The 24,633-nt window shown below is 42.1% G+C and overlaps 2 protein-coding genes across 2 annotated transcripts in view; one reads left to right on the forward strand and one right to left on the reverse strand.

The window, feature by feature from the left end:
• Nucleotides 1-4,241, reverse strand: part of LOC308280940 (nuclear cap-binding protein subunit 3-like) — a gene marked incomplete at both ends in the record, with an annotated part of 34,636 nt that extends 30,395 nt beyond the window's left edge. The window contains one exon of the mRNA XM_080755239.1: nucleotides 4,038-4,241. Within this exon, the coding sequence (XP_080611365.1) occupies nucleotides 4,038-4,241 (204 nt within the window). The remainder of the gene's footprint in view (nucleotides 1-4,037) is intronic.
• Nucleotides 4,242-22,224: 17,983 nt separating this feature from the next.
• wwc1 (WW and C2 domain containing 1) overlaps nucleotides 22,225-24,633 on the forward strand; it is a 101,501-nt gene continuing 99,092 nt past the window's right edge. Inside the window, exon 1 of the mRNA XM_080755238.1 lies at nucleotides 22,225-23,984. Coding sequence (XP_080611364.1) covers nucleotides 23,838-23,984 — 147 coding nt within the window. The 5' untranslated portion in view covers nucleotides 22,225-23,837. The remainder of the gene's footprint in view (nucleotides 23,985-24,633) is intronic.

A 24,633-nucleotide genomic window follows, 5' to 3' on the forward strand; every position in this document is an offset into this window, starting at 1 on the left:
CGCCACCTTCAGGCCGATTTTTAAAACACATTTTTGGACACTGCTCCTACAGTTTTTGCCCTAAAATCACGAATATCACTACACAGCATGTCTACACTCATGTCATCAACATGGATCAGGAAGATTTTGGAAAAACAAATTTTTGCCCTATTTGTGGAGATAAGCCACCTATGGTCGCTTATCTCCCGATTAGGGAGTCTTACTGGTTCTCCTCAAGAGAATGATCCACAGTACAAAGGCAGGGCCTTCAGCCAATCAGGAGCAGCGAGCCCACACTGTTTCATATGAACAGTATTTCTAGTTCTAAACGTCATTCACACCCAAACCTTCCATAATAAACATTTATTATTATTGCGACCGTAGGTCGCATTTACTATCAAACCCTGCACAAAGTGTAAGTCCGTCCGTCAGTCCGTCAGTCTGTCTGTCACACCTACAAAGTGTAAGTCCGTCAGTCTGTCTGTCACACCTCACACGTCACACTCTTGCCCTGCTCATATCTCCGCGACCGTTGCCCCGATCCATGCCAAATTTTGCACACACACTCCTTACCTGCCAAACTACAACCTCCAAGCACCCCCGGAGCTCCAGGGACCCCCAGGTCCCTGGGGGACCCCCAGATGTAAAAAATGACCAAATGTGCTAAACTGACCAAATGACCACCCCAACGGGGCTGCTCACGGGGAATTCCCGGGGACCACCGACTCCTGGTTCTCCAGAACGGATGCAAAAGTGGTGGCGCCCCCAGTGGAGGACCCCCTACACTGCAGCTCACATAAAATGCCGTAACTCCGGCTAGGAGCGACCGGGACAGCCGGGGCCGGTACCTATTCGTCCGCCCTGCCGGCGCGGAGACCCCACCCCTCATTTCTCACATGGCCCTCTTCTAGCGCCACCATGAGGCCGATTCTTGCAAAACACATTTTTGGACACTGCTCCTACAATTTTTGCCCTAAAATCACGCAAATCGGTACACAGTATGTCTACACTCATCCCATCAACATGAATCTCTCCCATATAGCGCCACCTCCAGGCCGATTTTTAAAAACACATTTTTGGACACTGCTCCTACAGATTTTTCCCTAAAATCACGAAAATCACTACACAGTATGTCTACACTCATGTCATCAACATGGATCAGGAAGATTTTGGCAAAACACATTTTTGCCCTATTTGTGGAGATAAGTGACCTACGGTCGCTTATCTCCCGATTAGGGAGCCTTACTGGTTAGTATTATTATTATATAGTAGTAGTAGTAGTAGTAGTAGTAGTAGTAGTCGTATTATACGGTAATAAACGTCATTCACATCCAAACCTTCCATAATAAAAATTTATTGCGACCGTAGGTCTTATTTACTACCAAAACCTCCACAGGCTGTCCGTGGGTCAGTCAGTGAGTCAGTGAGTCAGTCAGTCAGTCACACTTTTGCCCTGCTCATATCTCCACAACCGTTGCCCCCATCCATGCCAAATTTTGCACACACACTCCTTGACTGCCAAACTACAACCTCCAAGGACCCCCGGAGCCCCAGGGACCCCCAGGTCCCTGGGGGACCCCCAGATGTAAAAAATGACCAAATGTGCTCACACGTCACACGTCACACTTTTTCCCTGCTTATATCTCCGCACCCGTTGACCCGATCCATGCCAGATTTTACACACACACACACTCCTTGCCTGCCAAACTACAACCTCCAAGGACCCCCGGAGCCCCAGGGACCCCCAGGTCCCTGGGGGACCCCCAGATGTAAAAAATGACCAAATGTGCAAAAATGACCAAATGCCCACCCCAACGGGGCTGCTCACGGGGAATTCCCGGGGACCACCGACTCCTGGTGCTCCAGAACGGATGCAAAAGTGGTGGCGCCCCCAGTGGAGGACCCCCTGCCACTGCAGCGCACATAAAATGCCGTAACTCGGGCTAGGAGCGTCCGGGAGAGCCGGGGCCGGTACCTATTCGTCCGCCAAGGCAACGCGGAGACCCCACCCCTCATTTCTCACATGGCCCTATTCTAGCGCCACCTTCAGGCCGATTTTAAAACACATTTTTGGACACTGCTCCTACAGTTTTTGCCCTAAAATCACGAATATCACTACACAGCATGTCTACACTCATGTCATCAACATGGATCAGGAAGATTTTGGAAAAACACATTTTTGCCCTATTTGTGGGGATAAGCCACCTACGGTCGCTTATCTCCCGATTAGGGAGTCTTACTGGTAGTAGTAGTAGTAGTAGTAGTAGTAGTAGTATACGGTAATAAACGTCATTCACATCCAAACCTTCCATAATAAACATTTTATTATTATTATTATTACCCTTATTATATAGTAGTAGTAGTAGTAGTAGTAGTAGTTGCGGCCGTAGGTCGCAGTTTAGTATCAAAACCTCCACCGGCCGTCCGTCGGTCGGTCGGTCGGTCGGTCGGTCGGTCGGTCACACGTCACACGTCACACCTTTGCCCTGCTCATATCTCCGCATCAGTATGACATCACACCACATGTGTACACAAACCTTTGTGTACGTTGCTGTGGCAACAGTCTGTTGTTGCTGGTCTGTTAGTGTACGTTAGCAACCACCTTAGCAACCATGGTTTCACCCTAGCAACCAACTGTTTACCCTAGCAACCAACTGTTTACCATAGCAACCATGTTTTTTTACCCTAGCAACCAACTGTTTACCATAGCAACCATTTTTTTACCCTAGCAACCAACTGTTTACCATAGCAACCATGTCTTTTTTACCTTAGCAACCAACTGTTTACCATAGCAACCATGTTTTTTACCCTAGCAACCAACTCTTATATTGGTAAAACAAACGTTTGGCCTATTTGTGGAGATAAGCTGGCGATAAGGTCTGAGTCAAAGAAATGCTTCTTTCCTGGCAAGAATTGCCCCTTTATACTGTAGGGCTCGTTTGTGTATTGTATGACATCACGCCACATCATCGGCTGAGGACTGTGTGATGTCATCATATCTCCATATATGGAGACATAAGTTGCTCATGCCCAAATATGGGCTGGTGAGGTCAGACTTAGTGTGATGCGTAGGTTATCTCCATATATGGAGATTCAACTTCAATGAGTAACCATGGCAAACTGTCAACTGCCCGTATGTCTTGATAATTGGTAAAACAAACTTTTGGCCTATTTATGGAGATAAGCGACCAACGGTCGCTTATCTCCCGATTAGGGAGTCTTACTGGTAGTAGTAGTAGTAGTAGTAATAGTAGTAGTAGTAGTAGTAGTAGTAATAGTAGTACAGGGGTTGACACTAAGGTATCAGAGGCACTTGCCCATCGGGCAAGTACAGGTCATGTTCTACTTGCCCGAAGGTAATGCCCACTTGCCCGAAAAGTAAATCGTCCTTTATAAAATGATAGGTACGATTTTAATTACCGCTCAATTTAACACTTATTTCTTTACTTTCTGGGCCTGTGCGATAAAATGTCATACCTCAATACCTCCAAATCCAAATACCAAATACTTTAGCTATGATTGAATATGTCTATGGGTTCACACTTGTTATTTTTTATTTTTAAATGTAGCAACAGTACATTATAGGTAAATAGTGCTCTTATTTTACATTCCACAGACCAGAAGACACAGCGCACTGGCCACGTTCAGGTGTTTAGACAGATATCTCATGTTTATAGACATTTGTGTCCCCTCTCAAATGAGCACTTGCCCTGTCGGGCAACCTGGAAGCCAACTTCACCTGCCCTGACGTTTTATTTACCTGCCGGGGGCAGGTGGGCAAGCCTTAGTGTCAATGCCTGTAGTAGTAGTAGTAGTAGTAGTACTAGTACTAGTAGTAGTAGTATTATACGGTAATAAACGTCATTCACATCCAAACCTTCCATAATAAACATTTATTGTTATTAGTAGTAGTAGTAGTAGTATTATACGGTAATAAACGTCATTCACATCCAAACCCTCCCTAATAAACACACACCCTAACCCAGAGTCCATGCACCCTGGCCCGGCTCCCAGCAGCAGGAAAGCCCGGGGTCTGGCTGCGGCCTGCTGGCTCTCACCTCCTTGTGCTCCTCCTCCTGCAGTTCTCCCTCCTCCACCTCCATGGCTTCAGGAGGCTCCGCCAGGCCGACAGGCTGCTGCTTCTCCTCCTTCTCCTCCCGGGGCTCCGAGGACTCCGAGGAGTCAGACTCCTCTGAGCCGGACGAGGAGCGCTCCGAGCCGGACTGAGCTTCCACCGACACCCGTAGTCTGACCGCCGCCATGTTGAATCAGCAGGAAACTGTGAGGAGCGGGTCGTGGGGTGATTTTTACCTCAATAAACAATGGAAGGCATCACTTCCTATAGTTTACACTGGTTTAAACTATAGGAGCATAGGGTAGTTTTTACCTCAAAATGAATGGAAGGCATCACTTGCTATAGTTTACACTGGTTTAAACTATAGGAGCATACGGTAGTTTTTACCTCAAAATGAATGGAAGGCATCACTTCCTATAGTTTACACTGGTTTAAACTATAGGAGCATACGGTAGTTTTTACCTCAAAATGAATGGAAGCCATCACTTCCTATAGTTTGCACTGGTTTAAACCAGGTTTAAACTATAGGAGCGTAGGGTGATTTTTACCTCAAAATGAATGGAAGGCATCACTTCCTATAGTTTACACTGGTTTAAACCTAGGAGCATACGGTAGTTTTTACCTCAAAATGAATGGAAGGCATCACTTCCTATAGTTTACACTGGTTTAAACTATAGGAGCATACGGTAGTTTTTACCTCAAAATGAATGGAAGGCATCACTTCCTATAGTTTACACTGGTTTAAACTATAGGAGCATACGGTAGTTTTTACCTCAAAATGAATGGAAGGCATCACTTCCTATAGTTTACACTGGTTTAAACTATAGGAGCATACGGTAGTTTTTACCTCAAAATGAATGGAAGGCATCACTTCCTATAGTTTACACTGGTTTAAACTATAGGAGCATACGGTAGTTTTTACCTCAAAATGAATGGAAGGCATCACTTCCTATAGTTTACACTGGTTTAAACTATAGGAGCATACGGTAGTTTTTACCTCAAATGAATGGAAGGCATCACTTCCTATAGTTTGCACTGGTTTAAACCAGGTTTAAACTATAGGAGCATAGGGTGATTTTTACCTCAAAATGAATGGAAGGCATCACTTCCTATAGTTTACACTGGTTTAAACTATAGGAGCATACGGTAGTTTTTACCTCAAAATGAATGGAAGGCATCACTTCCTATAGTTTACACTGGTTTAAACTATAGGAGCATATGGTAGTTTTTACCTCAAAATGAATGGAAGGCATCACTTCCTATAGTTTACACTGGTTTAAACCAGGTTTAAACTATAGGAGCATAGGGTGATTTTTACCTCAAAGCAATGGAAGGCATAACTTCCTATGGTTTAGACTACAGGAGCCTAAGGTAGTTTTTTACCTCAAAGCAATGGAAGGCATCACTTCCTGTAGTTTAGACTACAGGAGCATAAGGTGATTTTTACCTCTACAGCAATGGGAAGGCATCGCTTCCTATAGTTTAAACTGGTTTAAACTATAGGAGCATACGGTAGTTTTTACCTCAAAATGAATGGAAGGCATCACTTCCTATAGTTTACACTGGTTTAAACTATAGGAGCATATGGTAGTTTTTACCTCAAAATGAATGGAAGGCATCACTTCCTATAGTTTACACTGGTTTAAACCAGGTTTAAACTATAGGAGCATAGGGTGATTTTTACCTCAAAGCAATGGAAGGCATAACTTCCTATGGTTTAGACTACAGGAGCCTAAGGTAGTTTTTTACCTCAAAGCAATGGAAGGCATCACTTCCTGTAGTTTAGACTACAGGAGCATAAGGTGATTTTTACCTCTACAGCAATGGGAAGGCATCGCTTCCTATAGTTTAAACTACAGGAGCATAGGGTGATTTTTACCTCAAAGTAATGGAAGGCATCACTTCCTATAGTTTAAACTACAGGAGCATAGGGTGGTTTTTACCTCTACAGCAATGGGAAGGCATCGCTTCCTATAGTTTACACTGGTTTAAACTATAGCAGCATAGGGTGATTTTGTACCTCTACAGCAATGGAAGGCATCACTTCCTATAGTTTAAACTACAAGAGCATAAGGTAATTTTTACCTCAAAGCAATGGAAGGCATCACTTCCTGTAGTTTAAACCAGGGTTGTCAACATTGGACGGTCAGAATCCAGGAGATTTATTTTTTGGGGGGTGCGCGGAACTCTCCTACCGGGGTCTGGGGGTCCTCTCCCCAAAACCTCTTAACAGATATATACTTTCCTGTGTTCTGTTGAATTTTGTGCATGTTTTATACGTTTATCAGGCTTGCTTTACTAGCATGGGTACAATTTCAGCCTTAATGCCAAATGTAGGTGTTCAGATTTGATGACTGAACCAAAGGATTTAATGATGACTTCAAATTTTTAAGTCATTACTTAAGTGAATATGTGTCTGATCTTTCTTGCATTCATTGGCCCACCTCTAAAGCGGGGGGTCTGGGCCTCTGGGGGTCCTCCCCCAGAAAAAAAATAACATAGTAGATGTAATTTCCTGTGTTCTGGTGAATTTTGGGAGTTTGATACCAAATCCAGGAGAAATCCAGGAGATTTGCCAATCCAGGAGCATGCCAGATGGGGTCAAATCCAGGAGACTCCTGGGAAATCCAGGAGAGTTGACAAGCCTGAAATAGACTAAGCTAACCCCCCCCCCCCCCCCCCCCTTTTCCTCCCTTTTCAGCTTTTGTAATTGATGTTATCCTATGTAAAGTACTGTGTTCTATCCTATGTAAAGTACTGTGTTCTATCCTATGTAAAGTACTGTGTTCTGTCCTATGTAAAGTACTGTGTTCTATCCTATGTAAAGTACTGTGTTCTATCCTATGTAAAGTACTGTGTTCTATCCGTCTGTCTTTCAATGTTATATGAGATACATGAAGTGGTTCCTGTGTAAATAAGCTGTAGTGTAAAGCTTACTAGAATCTCCTTTTAGTTGACCTTGTACCGGCGATTTGTGCTGTCATGAAACTGTACTCTTTTCTATTGTAAACTGCTAATAAACCCTTCAATCAATTAATCAATCAATCAATGGATATCTATTTTCTGTTTGTTTTTGTCGCATTCCCAAGCCAATCATTTGAGACTCTTGATCTCCATAGGGAACAAAGCAGGCTCTTTGTGTCTCCATAGGGAACAAAGCAGGCTCTTTGTGTCTCCATAGGGAACAAAGCAGGCAGATATAGGTCTAATTAAATGTTTTCAGAAATGAGAGGGGTGTAATCACTGACTGACTGACTGACTGACTGACTGACTGACTGACTGACTGACTGACTGACTGACCAACCATGGTGTAAAAGACATTGAAGTAAATAGGCCTAATAAAAGAATAAAAGAAGATGGCTAGGAACACAACCAGCCTAAGGACTACAAACCATGGATTGACATCTAGACCTACTGTACATACAGTATGAAACATCTACTGTACATACAGTATGAAACATCTACTGTACATACAGTATGAAACATCTAGACCTACTGTACATACAGTATGAAACATCTACTGTACATACAGTATAAACATCTAGACCTACTGTACATACAGTATGAAACAAAGCTGCTACCTTTAAAGGGCCTACACCACGCTTTTAAAACTATATTTTTTGTATAAATATATGCTCAAAATTGAGTCTTAGACAGGTTTTAACCCTCAAAAAACACTCTGACCATTCTTTTTGTTTGTTCTAGCTCAACTATAATGAGGCTCTCCAGCTGCAATACCAAAACGGCCTCTGTTTGCTCAGGGGCGCATCTAGTGGGGTTTTTCCAGAAAAAAAAAAGTTTTTTGAAAAAAAAAATGTTTTGAAAAAAAAAAGTTTTTTGAAAAAATTTTTTTTTGAAAAAAATAAGTTTTTTGAAAAAAAAGTTTTTTGAAAAAATTTTGAAAACATTTTTTTTTTTAAGTTTTGAAAAAAAATGTTTTGAACATTTTTTTTTTTTTTTTTAATTTTTTTTTGACTGCATTGCATTTTTTTTAAGAAAAAAAAAAGTTTTGAAAAAAAAAAAATTGAAAAAAAGATTTTTTTTTTAAATTTTTTTTTTTTGACTGAAAAAAAAACGGGAAACGAGAGTGACGTCACTCTCGTCAACTCTCAGAACAGCACTGTTCTGAGAACCCGTGGAAAGCTTTTCATCTCTGTCTGCCCAAAACCAGAGAAAGACACAACGGTCAGAAATAGGACTTTGTGAGGATAGAAGGTGCCAGTGGTACCCCAAAAAAAGGTTTTAAAATAGAAAAAGTGAAAGTTCATGGTGTAGGTCCTTTAAATGCATTTAAAATCTGATATATTTTTCTTATATTATCTAAATTATTATTATATTCTATATATATTATTATATATATATTATATATATATATAATCAGATGAACAAAGCGCTTTAAACATGAACACTGACATTATCACACTGTCAGTTACATTATAAATAGTTAAATGTAATTTACATTTATCACACTGTCAGTTACATTATAAATAGTTAAATGTAATTTACATTTATCACACTGTCAGTTACATTATAAATAGTTAAATGTAATTTACATTTATCACACTGTCAGTTACATTATAAATAGTTAAATGTAATTTACATTTATCACACTGTCAGTTACATTATAAATAGTTAAATGTAATTTACATTTATCACACTGTCAGTTACATTATAAATAGTTAACTGTCATTTACAATTGATTGATTGATTGATTGATTGATTGATTGAAGTAAGGTTGCAGTAGGAAAAAGTAGTTTCATGACAGTACAGTTCACTGGTACAAGGTCAACTAAAAGGAGATCATAGTAAGCTTACTATCTAAATTTTATTGAGAAAAAAATAATGCTGCTATTTGTTCCAAAAGCTTTTCCTGTATAAAATTACACAATGCGACATAGCTCTGTTTACACAATGCTGTACCCCCTCCAACTGTAGGCTATATACAGTATGTTCCCCTTTTTCAGCTGTTTTTATTAATTTTGAAACTTGCTTTGGCAATGCAAACGTATGTTTTCTCATGCCAATAAAGCTCATTTGAATTCTGTTGTGTCGCTTATAACAACAACAGCGGAGTGCAGTTGTTGTCACGTGGGGATGTAGCTCAGTGGTAGAGCGCATGCTTCGCATGTATGAGGCCCCGGGTTCAATCCCCGGCATCTCCACTTTATCTATTGCTTTGTTCCCTTTTTGAGGGGACTGGTTTTGATTGATTGAAGGCTTTATTAGAAGTTTGCATAGGAAAATGTACAGATTCATGACGGTACAGTTCACTGGTACAAGGTCTACTAAAAGGAGATCCATGAAAAGACTAAGCTTATTTCAACAGGAAACCATTAAAGTATCTCATATAACATTGAATGACAGACAAATAGAACACAGTACTATGCAGTAGATATGTAAAGAAAAAAAGAAAACAGTAGGTCTATACAATCAGTAAGTACAGTATATATAATATATACAAGGAAGGGGCAGGTAACAGTAAGTCTAAACAATCAGTATGTACAGTATATACAAGGAAGGGGCAGGGAGGGTAGGGTTGGGCTAGGTTTTTACCAGTTGTGAACGGCTGCTGCCTGTAAGTGGTTTTTTAGGGCAATTTTAAAGGATGCTAGTGATCCACACTCCTTTATGGCCTTCGGTAAGGCATTCCACATTTTTGTGGTGTAGCAGAAGAACGAGTTCGACCCTTTCTTTGAGTTGACTCTGGGTTGAACGTGATCTGTGGCACTGCCTCTGGTGTTGTAATTATGGACATCCTTAACGTTTATAAAGTATTTTGACAGGTACTTGGGTATCATAGTGGTGTAGTGTATCTTGTACACCAGGCCCATTGCAAGTTGCTGTACTCTGTCATCTACTCTGAGCCACCCCACTCTTAACTGGTGAGTAGCGGTGAGGTGAGTCTGATTGGGAAGGTTAAGCAGGACCCTAATTAGTTTATTTTGGGCTGTTTGGAGTTTAGTTTTTAGGGCTTGTGGGGCGTCACGATACCATACGTGGACTCCATAGTCAAAGAGGGGCTGGATTATTGCACCAGCTATGGTCTTCAGTGTGTTGAAGTTGACCATTGGGGCGATCCTCTGACTGGACTGGACTGGACTGCCCCATAGACGTGTTACCTGTTAAACGCTACACTATTAATCTTTTAAGTCATTTGTTTTACTGAGCTAAATGATTATATGTTTATAAATATAATATTGTTGTATTATTATCATATAATTGCTATTGTGATGTCTCCCCAGTTCCAAATGTTAATCCAGATGTTAGCTTCTATGGTAAATGACGTATTCTACTGTAATGTTAATGTATTGTATTGTATTGGCTCCGACGTGAAAAAATAAGCTGGTTCCACTGGGGCTCGAACCCAGGACCTTCTGCGTGTAAAGCAGACGTGATAACCGCTACACTATGGAACCAGATGTCCAGCCTAGTGGTGGGTTAGAGTTATAAAGATCATTAACATGCGGAAATATAATTAATGTTTTAAGTTTTGTTAAAGATTCAAGTCAATGACAGATCTATAAATTGATCTGAGGTGATATGATGTGATAAACCATAACTCAATAATAAACGTGAAACTAGTCTTTAGTTTAATCATTAGGCAGACAGACTGTGTGTGTGTGTGTGTGTGTGTGTGTGTGTGTGTGTTCGCGCAACCTGCTCATACGTGGTGTAATAAGCCCCGCCCTGTCTCCGTGTTGCCAAATCAGCTTATTATAAGCAACTTGTTTTGTTGTTGCTGGGAGTTACAGGGAGAGGCAAACACACACACGCACGCACGCACGCACGCAAGCACACGCACACGCACACGCACACGCACACACACACACACACACACACACACACACACACACACACACACACACACACACCTCACACTCAATCTTACCTGGTGGGGAGGGAACAGGTGGTGGAGATTAACGGTACCCTGTCCCCCCCCCCTCCCAGTAAGCTGTGGTGTTCCTCAAGGTAGCATACTGGGACCTCTGTTGTTCCTAATATACGTGAACGACATGGCATCTGCTTGTGACTGCAACCTGTTCCTGTTCGCGGATGACTCGGCTCTCCTAGTCTCGGGCAAGGACCACTTGCAGGTTGAAAAGACACTTAACTCTGAACTAAGTAAGATCTGCACATGGCTTAATGACAACAAATTATCAATTCACCTGGGAAAAACTGAGTCCATCCTCTTTGGATCAAATCATAACCTCAAAAAAGTCGATAACTTCACAATCAAAGTGGGTGACAAGGTCATAACACGAAAAAACGAAATCTCTTACTTAGGATGTATCCTTGAAGCTAATCTTTCCAGTGAAAAGATGACTTCTAAAGTAATAAATAAAATCAACCAACGAACTCGTTTCCTACAGAGGATCGCCCCAATGGTCAATTTCAACACACTGAAGACCATAGCTGGTGCAATAATCCAGCCCCTCTTTGACTACGGAGTCCACGTATGGTATCGTGAAGCCCCACAAGCCCTGAAAACTAAACTCCAAACAGCCCAAAATAAACTAATTAGGGTCCTACTTCACCTTCCCTATCAGACTCACCTCACCGCTACTCACCAGTTAAGAGTGGGGTGGCTCAGAGTAGATGACAGAGTACAGCAACTTGCAATGGGCCTGGTGTACAAGATACACTACACCACTATGATACCCAAGTACCTGTCAAAATACTTTATAAACGTTAAGGATGTCCATAATTACAACACCAGAGGCAGCGCCACAGATCACTTTCAACCCAGAGTCAAAACCAACAAAGGGTCAAACTCTTTTTTCTGCTATAGGCCTACCACCAAAATGTGGAAAGCCTTACCGAAGGTCATAAAGGAGTGTGGATCACTAGCATCCTTTAAAATTGCCCTGAAGAATCACTTACAGGCAGCAGCCATTCGCAACTGGTAAAAAACTAACCTAGCCCAACCCTACCCTCCCCTGCCCCTTCTTTGTATATACTGTTTATTTAGACTTACTGTTTTTTTTTTTTTTTTCTTTACATATCTACTGCATAGTACTGTGTTCTATTTGTCTGTCATTCAATGTTATATGAGATACTTCAATGGTTTCCAGTGGAAATAAGCTTAGTCTTTTCATGGATCTCCTTTTAGTAGACCTTGTACCAGTGAACTGTACCGTCATGAAACTGTACCTTTTCCTATGCAAACTTCTAATAAAGTCTTCAATCAATCAAACCATTAAGTCCATAGTTAATCATGATTAATTGCATATTTTCTGTATCAGATCTAAATCTACCTTAAACAGATCTTTTGTAAGTTTTAAATACTCTTATCACCATGAGTTGACAAATGCTTGCTTTATGCACGTTTATTGTCTCCACCAGCCGAAGGCAGGGGGAGAGTATGTTTTCGCCCCTGTCCGTCCGTCCGTCCGTCCGTCCGTCCTCCAAGTTTGTTTGTTTGTTTGTTTGTTACCTTCATTTAGACTCGGAAATACAATTGAGCACAAGCACTCATTTACAACGCAACTGAGATTGTACAACAATGAACAACAACATATACATGTATACATTTACAGACATCATTTGAAAAATCAAAAAGAGAATACTTGAAAATTGTAGAAAGTTCAAGAAACTAAAAGCTAAATGAATTAAAACATATACAGTTTAGAACAAAGGTGTTAGAAACCAGCATCCTAAAATGGCCTAAGGCCGGCAGATATTTTATTTATAATGATTTTTGGAGCTTGTTCCATTCCTAAAAGTGCCATTCCTACCCACTGCCATTCCTACTGCCATCCCTAACCCTAACCCTAACCCTAACCCAAACCCTAACCCTAACCCTAACCCCTAACCCTAACCCTAACCCAAACCCTAACCCTAACCCAAACCCTAACCCTAACCCTAACCCTAACCTCAGTAGGAATGGCAGTGGGTAGGAATGGCACTTTTAGGAATGGAGAACTGACCCCCAAGTGGAGCACTGATAGAAAATGCTGCCTTGCCAAGCTCTGTATGAGCAAATGGAACCTTGAGCGTCAAAATGTCGCTTGAGCGCGTCTGATAGGGACTAGGGTCCAGATTCAGCATTGAACAAATATAAGGGGGGAGCAATCCTGAGAGAGCTTTAAAAATAAAAAGATACCAGTGTTTATCACGCCTCTCAGATAAGGAGGATAAACCTGAGTTCCCATAGAGTGTACAATGGTGGGTTCCATAGCTGTCACCAGTGATCCATCTTAGTGCTGAGTGGTACACAGTGTCAAGGCGCTTTAAAGTTGAAGGAGAAGCAATCCTATATATAATGTCTCCATAATCTAAAACAGAGAGAAAAGTAGCTTCAATAATAGTCTTTTTACAGGATGCAGGAAAGCATGCTTTGTTTCTATAAAGAAACCCGATCTTTTGTCTCAGTTTAGTAATAAGATTTTCAATATGAAATTTAAACGATAATTTCTCATCAAGCCAGATCCCCAGGTATTTATACTCTGAGACCCTCTCGATAGAAGAGCCACTCGAGGAAATAATGGCTAAGTTGTCCCTGGTGGTAGCTTCAGCCCTAGTGAATACCATGAACTTGGTTTAGCTTGCATTTAAAAGCAGCCTAAGCTCAACCAGGGCAACCTGGAGAGCATTACAAGCAAGTTGTAAGTTCTTGGTGGCAAGCTGGGCTGAGTCAGCCACACAATATATGATCGTGGCAATCATTATTAAGTGAAGAAATAATATTATTAATATAAATAGTAAAAAGGACAGGTCCTAAAATGGAGCCCTGGGGGACACCCATGTCGACAGGACGGAACTCAGATTGAATGCTGCCTGACTTCACAGACTGAGACCTATTGCATAAATAACTATTAAACCATTTAGAGCTGACTTCACAGACTGAGACCTATTGCATAAATAACTATTAAACCATTTAGAGCTGGGGTGGGCAATTATTGTTTTCCCTGGGACCACATGAACAACAGAAAATATTGTGGAGGGCCAAAAGACATTGCTCCCTGCAAGATGTGCACCCCACAAACTAAACACTCAGCTTTTCCTCCGCCTTCAGTAAATAAATACTTAGCAGTCCAATTTTTGTTGAAAACAAGTCAATGCATTCGGCATCGACTTTTTTTTAACCACTTTAGCCAGTAAGGTAAGGCAGGACGTCTTGACGTGTGACCAGTCTGACCACCTGCTTGTTATTGAGACAACGTTCCAATGATCACACACACGTGCTGGTGTACGCATTGTGTCCATCCACATGTGGCCGCACAATGCCCAGGTCTGATTTAGAGGCTCCTTCGCTACAGCCAATGTTGCGCAATTTCTGAATAAGTATGATGTGATTTACTGTATCAAACGCTTTTGATAAGTCCACAAAGAGGGCGGCACAATGTCTTTTATTGTCCAAGGCAATTAGAATGTCATTGGTGACCAGAGTGTACAGCTAATCTCCGGCGCCGTTGGCCCGATCGCTGCCAAACTGAGCACACACACTCCCTGGATGCCAATTCAGAACCTCTGCCCCACGTTTTTCAAATGGCCCTGTTCTAGCGCCACCATGAGGCCGATGTTTGCAAAACACATTTCTGTACACTACTCCTACAGATTTTGTCCAAAAATCCTACAAATCGGTAGACAGTATCTCTACAGTCATGTGATCAACGTCCGATTTTCTATATTCCATCCTGATTTGCTACAATTGGCTTCCAAAGTTTGCTGGATTGCTCCGTTTTGAACAAAATGCCTCAAATCACAAACGCAAAGTGCAATTATCATGAAATCGCACACACACGTTCCCACTAGGCCGAGGAAGAAATGCCACTTAATCTTTTTTAAATCAGCCTCATGGTGGCGCTATAACAGGCCGATTTGTGGTTTTACCTATAACTCCACCCATCAGTTGCAAACTTTGTATGCGCACTCCCTGGATGCCAATTCAGAACCTCTGCCCCACATTTTTCACATGGGCCTGTTCTAGCGCCACCAGGAGGCCAATTTGTGCAAAACTACCTTATGGCCAGTACTCCTACAGATTTTGTCCAAAAATCACGCAAATCGGTAGACAGTATCTCTACAGTCATGTGATCGACACGGATCTGTCTGATTGTCCATATTCCATGCTGATTGGCTGAGATTGGCTTTCAAAGTTTGTAAGATTGGTCCATTTTGGACAAAATGCCTCAAATCACAAACGCGGAGTGCAATTGACATGAAATCGCGCACACACATTCCCACTAGGCCGAGGAAGAAATGCCACTTCACATTTTTTTAAATCAGCCTCATGGTGGCGCTATAACAGGCCAATTATAACCAACCTATAACTCCACCGATCAGTTTCAAACTTTGTAAGCGCACTCCCTATAGGCCAAGGAAAAAACATTTCCTTGCATTTTTCACATCAGCCTTTTATAGCGCCACCAGGAGGCCGACTTATGTAAGACACATTTTTGGATATTACTCCTTCAGATTTTACCCTAAATTAACAAAAATCCGTACACAGTATCTCTACAGTCATATGATCAAGACGGATCTGTCCCATATTAAATATTCCATCCTGATTGGCTAAGATTGGCCTCCAAACTTTGCAGGATTGATCCGTTTCAAACAAAATACCTCAAATCAAACACAGCGTGCAATTGTAATGAAATTGTGCACGCACATTCGCAAAAGGCCAAGGAAGAAATTACACTACAAAATGTTCAGCCTCATGGTGGCGCCATGAAATGTCTAAGATTGGTGAAGAACACATGCGACATGCCACCCTTTTTACATTGGCCTATTATAGCACCACCAGGACGCGTGGCTGGTGGAGACCTGTGCTCGTTATCATTGGAACCAGGGACATGCTGGGCCCCTGATTCAGCCCGGGAAAAAGAGTTTGGAGAGGCCCTCATTGCACGTTACTGCTACTCAAAGACTTGCCATTTCAGATCATGACAAGTGACAAGCCAGTGGGCCAATTACATGAGTTATATTTTGTCGTTGTCGGGTGGAAACCTTGTATGTCCAAAACCGTTTGTTTTGTATTTATCATTTAAAAACGTATTTAAACTAGTGAAAACAGCCGATCTACAAGCACAAAACGCCTCGCGGTGTGCTTGTAGATCTGCTTTTTTCACTACTTTTGTGCAACGGCCTTGTATGATGAAGCAGGGCTTTTCTTTGCGAAAAAAATGTACAAATTTGAAACTTGGAGATAGGAGGTTTCTGCCTGACAGTGACAATTTACTTTGTTGGCCGCCCAGCCCCCAAAATGGAACGAAGGCCGACATTTTTTTATTTATTTTTTCTAATGGCCGGCCTGGAATGAACCAGCCGTTCGGGAGTTGTCCCGCTTTTCCCAATGGCCAGCACGTCTCTGATTGGAACAAAGACAAATAATACAGTCCAGAATCTTCTTCAAGTAATAAAAGTGTGCTGCGTGTGCATGGGAGAAAAACACAATGCTGCATCTTTGTGCCCCAAACCCCAATCCACGTCCCACCATTAATTATTAATACTAGCCCTTACCCGTTCAAAGATATGAGCTCCGAAATGATGTGCAGTGTGTGGGTTATGGGATGTGCACTGTGCACACAGTATATGAGGGATGGAAAGTAACTGGTGCTTGCATGATAATATGTAGGAGCATCAATGTAAGAAATACCCGTTTTGTTTAATGGCTACAGAGATACTGTGTACCGATCTGCATGATTTTTGGACAACATATGTAACAGGGCCAGACACCCCTAAACATGTTGCCTCATGCTAGATGCAGAATAGATATGCCTCATGCTAGATGCAGAATAGATACACCATAAAAATGCTAATATACAGCATATGATTTGTGACGGGCTTCACAGTTATGTCAGGTGTGTTCATATGCTAATGGTGATGTGATTTCAGATCAATTGCTCCAGCCACTGAGGAGAAACGCTGTTACAGACAGACACTCACTCTATTATGACCCAGGTCTTATGCCTTATGCCTTAACTTCTTTGCCTTTTTTTACTATATAGACATATCTTTTTTAATATTTCAAATAGCTGATCTGCAAGCTCACAACGTGCTGATCTAGATCAGCATTTGAAGTATTTAAAAATGTTTTTCAAAATAGTCAAAAAAAGGCAAAGAAGTTAAGGCATAAGGCATAAGACCTGGATCATAATAGAGCCCTACAGTGTGTTACTGTGGATGAAGCCATGCACACACATCGCTGCCCGACACTAAGGGTGCGTTCGGAAATGCGCACTCAACGTACTGGTGGGCCATGTTGTCGTTCGTTTATTCGGTGCACTTGGTGCGTTGTCGTTCGGAAATCCAGTGCGCGGTGCACTGGTGTGCTGAGTGCACGCACTCACCGACTGGACCGATTGGTCGTTTGGGCTTGATTGTTTCACACGCATCAACGTGTAAACTAACAGCAGGTATGCCAATGTTATGAATTACATCTCCTTTCAATATCAACGTTACGTTAGCAACTGCTGCTTTTCAGAAAGTTTACCTTCAGAGTTCAGAGTGAAAAAGCTCACAGCTGCCTCTTAAAACTGGTCGTTGGTAAATAAGCCACACTGAACGCACTCTACAACGTCACGCCCACTGCGCTCACTGCACTCACTACACGTCCCTCTGTCTTAAATGACTACAGACCAGTTGCTTTGAACCTCACAGGTCATGAAGGTCTTTGAGCGGCTGGTATTGAACCATCTGAGACCAAAAGTTAGTGAACATCTGGACCCCCTTCAGTTTGCCTATCAGGCCAACATCGGGGTCGACTACGCCATCACCTACATGCTCAACAAGGCCCTCTCCCACCTCGAAGATCTGGGCTGCACAGTCAGAATCATGTTTTTTGACTTCTCCAGCGCCTTCAACACTATCCAGCCTCTTCTGCTTGCGGAGAAGCTCGTGCTGATGGGGGTGGAAAGGGGCCTGGTTACATGGATTACGGACTACCTCTCCGGCAGACCGCAGTAGGTGAGGCTGCAGAACTGTAGATCTGATGTGCTGGCGAGCAATACGGGTGCACCGCAGGGTACTGTACTCTCTCCTTTCCTGTTCACTCTCTACACCTCTGATTTCTGCTTCAACTCCAAGACCTGTCATCTACAGAAGTTCTCAGATGATACTGTGGTGGTCAGCCAGATCTCCGGTGAAAACACGTCTGAGCATGATGGTGTGGTGAAGGACTTTGTGCAGTGGAGCGAGGCCAACCATCTCCGGCTTAATGCTAGCAAGACCAAGGAGATGGTCGTGGACTTTCGTAGGACTAATCGTGTTCCCCCGGTGCCTAGCACCATAAACGGAGAGGTGGTGGAGTTTGTGGACAACTCACTGAACAGCTCTTTGGACTGGTCTGACAACGCTGAAGCGATCCTCAGCAAGGGGAAGAGCAGGCTGTTCCTCCTGAGAAGACTGAGATCGTTTGGAGTGTGCAACAAGATGCTTCAGATGTTCTACCAGTCAGTTATGGCTAGTGTTCTCTTTTTTGGAATATCTTGCTGGGGGGGCAACAACAGAGCGGGTGACACTGCCAACCTCAACAGACTGGTGAGGAAGGCAGGCTCTGTCGTTGGGTCCTCCTTACAGGGGGTGGAGGAAATAGCCAGGGTGCGTACAGCTAGGAAGCTGGTCGCCATCTTGGAGAACTCCTCCCATCCCCTCTACCCTGAGATCATTGGTTACTGGAGTATGAGAGGAAACAACCGTTTCCGCTACCCAGGACGGAGGTGCGAAAGACTTGGAAAGTCCTTTGTGCTGATCGCTCTCAAGCAATACAACCAGACTCATGATGGTCGCTTGCCGAGGCCTAATTGGATTACGGACAACTGTTACCTTGCACTACTGGAACAAAAGTTGTACTGACTCTGACCTCTAACGTACTTTTAGAGGGTTGCTGTGGTGTCTTGCTGTGGCTCCCACTATTGCTTTAAAAGGAGAAATACATGTATATTCTTGACTTATTTGCACTGACTTTGGTCACTTTTTTTCAGGCCCTGCACTATTTATTGGGTTGTGTTGGTTGTACTGTATTATTGCGGTGTTGATATGGCGGTGTGATACTTGTGTTGCATGACTGCATTGACTAGCAGTGACTGTTATGTGCACTCTTTTGTTTGGCACTGTTTGCTAAGTTATGCTTGAGTATAGCTTTTTTGGGTGTGTGACGAGTCACTTATTTGAGCGGTGAATGTTTCGTGGTCACTTTATGTATATATTCTTCTTCTCTTTTTGCAATAGCTTTCGACACTTTATGTTTTATTTATCTTTTTTTGTGCTTGATCTTTGGACTTTATACTACAGTACTCTTTTTCTTTTTCTTACTTCTCTGTAACTTGTAACCTTAACTGCTGTGCTGCCTCTGGGCAACTGAATTTCCCCCGTGGGATAATAAAGGTATCTAGCTATCTATCTATCTATCTATCTATCTATCTATCTATCTATCTATCTATCTATCTACACTGAGCACACACCCGGTGCGGGTTTCCCAACGCACCCTAAATCACACCCGGTGCGGGTTTCCCAACGCACCCTGAATCAAAATGTACCGTCGGGGACTCTGGGTGAAGAACACAGTGTTAATACGTTAAATGAACGTTTACTGTAAGGGACAGTAGGTTTGATTGATTGATTGATTTATTGATTGATTGATTGCTGATTGAATTATTTACATAGTTAATAATAGTTAATACACCATGAAGAAAGAAGTAGTGCTGTTAAAAGCTTTTAGAACATGTTAGAACAGAGTTAATAAACCATGAGCTTAAATAAAGAAATAGTGCTGTTAAAAGCTTTTAGCCGTGATCTCCTTAGATGATTGAACATTTGCACTTCAGGTCTAATAAATTGCTACAAAACCTGTTATCCAATCATTTATAAACACAAAACCTGTTATCCAATCATTTATGAACATAAAACCTGTTATCCAATCATTTATAAACACAAAACCTGTTATCCAATCATTTATGAACATAAAACCTGTTATCCAATCATTTATAAACACAAAACCTGTTATCCAATCATTTATGAACATAAAACCTGTTATCCAATCATTTATAAACAAACAAGAATTGACACAGTCAATATAAAATCTGGAGGATTGGTGTGTTGAAGTTAGTGTAAAAAAAGTTTGAAAAAAAACATTTTAGAAAAAAAAAAAAGTTTGAAAAATTTTTTTTTTTAGAAAAAAAAAGAAGTTTAGGTCCAAAAATGTGTTAAAAAATTGACCTGATGGTGGCGCTATATGGGACAGATCCATGTCGATGAGATAAGTGTCAGACATACTGTGTAGCGATTTGTGTGATTTTAGGGCAAAAACTGTAGGAGCAGTATTCAAAAATGTGTTTTAAAAAATTTGGCGGGGGTCCCTGGAGCTGCGGGGGTCCCTGGAAGGGTGGAGGTTGTGGATTGGCAGATAAGGATTGTGTGTGGAAAATTTCACATGGATAGGGGCAAAAAAGTGTGATGTGACGTGACAGACAGACTGACGGACAGACAGACAGGCGGTGGAGGTTTTCATGGTAACTGCGACCTGACGGTCGCAATTATAATCATTAGTATTGTTTATTTTAATTATTATTATTAAGGAACTCTAGAAATCTCAGTTGGAACTGTTACCCCAGTGACCCGATGCTGGATAAGCGGTTGAAGATGGATGGATGGATGGATGGATTATTTTAGAGTAAGCTACTTTATTTACCATTATTGTGTAGCAATAAAACACAGGCTTATAGTTTAATAAAGAGCCTAAATGCAACAATAGTATAGGCTTGTCATTCATGATGGATTGCTTTGTAGATTAGCATTATTGGGCTAAATGTAAAGACGCTACGCTGCGCCAACCGTGAATTCAACACAATCTGCTGTTGAGCAGTTTAACCAATTTGCTACGTACGTCTACACAAACGGTCAGATTACAAAGATAAATTGCTTAGTGAAGGCTCACATATATGTGTCACCATAGGGTACGCTCCAGCAGAATGTCCCGTAATGATCGTATTATTTAAAGAGGAGCATTTTAATCCGATCGGTCGTCGTTTCCCTAAAAAGGTATTAATGTATCTAAGTGCAGTACACCTCGCAACCGATGGGGTCGCATGGCTGAAAAACAACAGAAAATGACGTCTGATCGGATTAAAATGCTGTTTATTAAACAATACGAAAGATACGGGTAATTCTGCTTGAGCGTACCATACTGTGACATCTGTGAGACTTCAGTAAGCACTTTATCTTTGAAATATGAACGTTTTTGTAGACGTACGTAGAAAATAGGTTTAACTGCTCAACACGAGGTTGAAGTGTGCGCAACACCGTCACTCGTGCCCTATCTAAATTGGTCGGGCTAACAGTGCTAAATGTAGCATAATCAGTGTTTGTGTAACTTCAGTCAGAAGATAATCTGACGGTTCTGACAGACTTAACCTCCTCGCGTTGTGAGCTTGTAGAAGAGCAAACATAGAGTTGGGTCGCCGTTTTATTCCATGAGTAATTGTGTATAACATGCCTGCGTTAGCCTGCAGCTAGCGCTAGCTAACGTTAGCGTTAGCCGTTAGCCACACATCCAGAATAGTCTAATAAGTCAATTTTCCAACGGCGAGTGAACGATTGCATTCCGTGTCCTTCATGGATTTCTTTCCCCCTGGCTGTCAATGTTTTTATTGTCCAACACGTGTATGATTCTCTCTGTATAATAAACATTTGGTTGCATAACACAAAGAATGATAGCCGATCTACAGCTGCAGAGTCTTTTCTCTCTGGCTCCCGTTGCCGTTTGTAACCCATAGTCTGGAGGAGCGTTAAACTCGCCTGCGATTGGCTCTAATGCAGTTCTTTTCCCCCCTTCCCCCCCATTGTCTGGGGGGCCACGACAGCCAATAGGCAAATAGGTCCCCTGTATGTGGCGCCAGAACAACACCGAAATGTTGAAATCTGTTCCAGATTTAAAAACCTTTTAAGTTTTATTCTTCTTTTTTTGGGGCTTGTTTTCCTCTACACCTGGCAACCCTGACTGCTAGGCTAGTGAACATGGAGGCCTGAGTGTGTGTGTGTGTGTGTGTGTGTGTGTGTGTGTGTGTGTGTGTGTGTGTGTGTGTGTGTGTGTGTGTGTGTGTGTGTGTGTGTGTGTGTGTTTCTCGGTTGTTTTCAGCGGTTGATCGTCCGACTCGATCCGCGTCTCCTGATCCGAGGTCCGGACAACTTTTGGAAGCGAAGCGGGGCTCACTGCGCGGAGGACCGGGCGTTTGGTGGTCCGTGCGTTGGGGGGTTCGCGTGTTTGGTGGTCCGCGGGTCGGGGGGTCCGCGTGGAAGTGTCCCGTCAGAACGGAAGGAAGGACGGACGGCCGGAAGGTTTGAACTCCAGAGAACAACAAACAAACAGGGAAAGTTTGTGGAATAAAGAAATCAATCCTTCATGTTTGGATCGATTCTACATTATTATAAATATTATAATTATACATTATCTACAACCAGAGCGGATCTATAATACCCTTGATTAGTTGTATATGTGTTATAATAACAATAATAATAGCATTGTTTCCATAACTACTGTTGCTACTCTGTCTTTTCAACACGGATGAATTAAAGCTCAAAGTGCAACGAGCTTAAAGCAGATCAATAAATAAATACATGAATAAATAAATAGTGCAACGTTGTATCCGTTTCTCCAACATGAGGATCAGACTCTTCTAAAAGAGGCAACATCTCTGAGCTGCCGCTGGAAACATTGTATCGGCGGTCCCTTTGAAAAGCGACAGGAAGGCGACGTTATGGATTATGACTTATTAATGTTAATAAGTCTATATGATAGATAGATACCTTTATTACCTTATTACCTTATTAATGTTAATACGTCTAGGTGATAGATAGATACCTTATTACCTTATTAATGTTAATACGTCTAGGTGATAGATAGATACCTTTATTACCTTATTACCTTATTAATGTTAATACGTCTAGGTGATAGATAGATACCTTTATTACCTTATTAATGTTAATACGTCTAGGTGATAGATAGATACCTTTATTACCTTATTACCTTATTAATGTTAATAAGTCTAGGTGATAGATAGATACCTTTATTACCTTATTACCTTATTAATGTTAATAAGTCTAGGTGATAGATAGATAGATAGATAGATAGATAGATAGATACCTTTATTAGTCTGCTCCTCATGGCATGTTAATATTCATGTTACTGGGTTAGGGTTAGTGGGGCTGATTTATATCACTGATGATGATGAAGATGATGAAGACATGACTCCAGGACGCTGAATGAGGCTCCAACAATGTTTCATAATTAATAATAATAATTAATAATAATAATAATGTTTAAGAAGAGGAACATTGATGTAAAAAGCAGTTGAGGAGGACACTCATTCTTCATCACATGAACAACATTCAACAAGACATTTGGTTTGCACTTCCCCCTATACTCCCATAGCCTGGGTGGATGTAGAAGGCTAGTGGTGGTTGCAGACGCTCCCATAGCCCGGGTGGATGGATGGGCGGTGGGTCTAAGGTGGTGTAAAGGTGGTGTAAACGGACTAAACACTTCTTACAAACTATTGTAGCAGAGCTGAGACCCACACGGCCGCATCGCCTGGACTACAGAGCCCTCCCGCCTATAGGAACAGGAGTACAGGTGTTTTGGAGCCCTCCCGCCTATAGGAACAGGTGTTTTGGAGCCCTCCCGCCTATAGGAACAGGTGTTTTGGAGCCCCTCCAGCCTATAGGAACAGGAGTACAGGTGTGTTGAAGCCCTCCAGCCACTAGGAGCAGCAGAGTGCAGGTGTTGTGTTCATGTTGCGTACATGGAGACTAGCCTGACGTCAGGAAGTAGAACAGGAAGTAGCAGATGGAGCTGGCTCTGATTGGTCGGACGCCCAGGAAGGAGCTTCCCCTTCCTGAGGGCTGGGAGGAAGCCAGAGACTTTGACGGGAAGATTTATTACATCGACCACCGCAACCAATCAACCAGCTGGATCGACCCCCGAGACAGGTTAGTGACCCTACCCATGACCCCATGACCACCGCAACCCTAGTCTCACGTGGCCAGACTGTTGCCTAACGCGATTTGCAAATGCTCCCGGCATAAAGTCTGGGGCACGGAAATAGAAACGATGAGTGCGAGATAAAGTCGATGTGACGCAACCGCTCCCTTGGTACAGTAGCAATAACAAGTCCTGCTGGAAGAGTTTTGTCTCCTTTCATTATTTTTCTGGGCGTTATTTCATCTTTCTCTGGTGTTGTTGGTGTTACTTCAATGATGTTTTCAAATGTTTTCTTAAACTATACACCCATAACTAGAATATGCCGCTCGAATGACTCTGTCTGTGCGAGTGTGTTTCTGTTATGTTTCCAATGGGACTACAGTTCATTATAATGACTGTCTGTGCTAATGTTCCTGTTATGTTTCCAATGGGACTACAGTTCATTATAATGACTGTCTGTGCTAGTGTGCTTCTGTTATGTTTACAATGGGACTACAGTTCATTATAATGACTGTCTGTGCTAGTGTGCTTCTGTTATGTTTACAATGGGACTACAGTTCATTATAATGACTGTCTGTGCTAGTGTGCTTCTGTTATGTTTACAATGGGACTACAGTTCATTATAATGACTCTGTCTGTGCTAGTGTGTTTCTGTTATGTT

Source organism: Nannobrachium achirus, assembly GCF_963921795.1.
Source record: "Nannobrachium achirus genome assembly, contig: SCAFFOLD_134, whole genome shotgun sequence".
NCBI lineage: Eukaryota > Metazoa > Chordata > Actinopteri > Myctophiformes > Myctophidae > Nannobrachium > Nannobrachium achirus.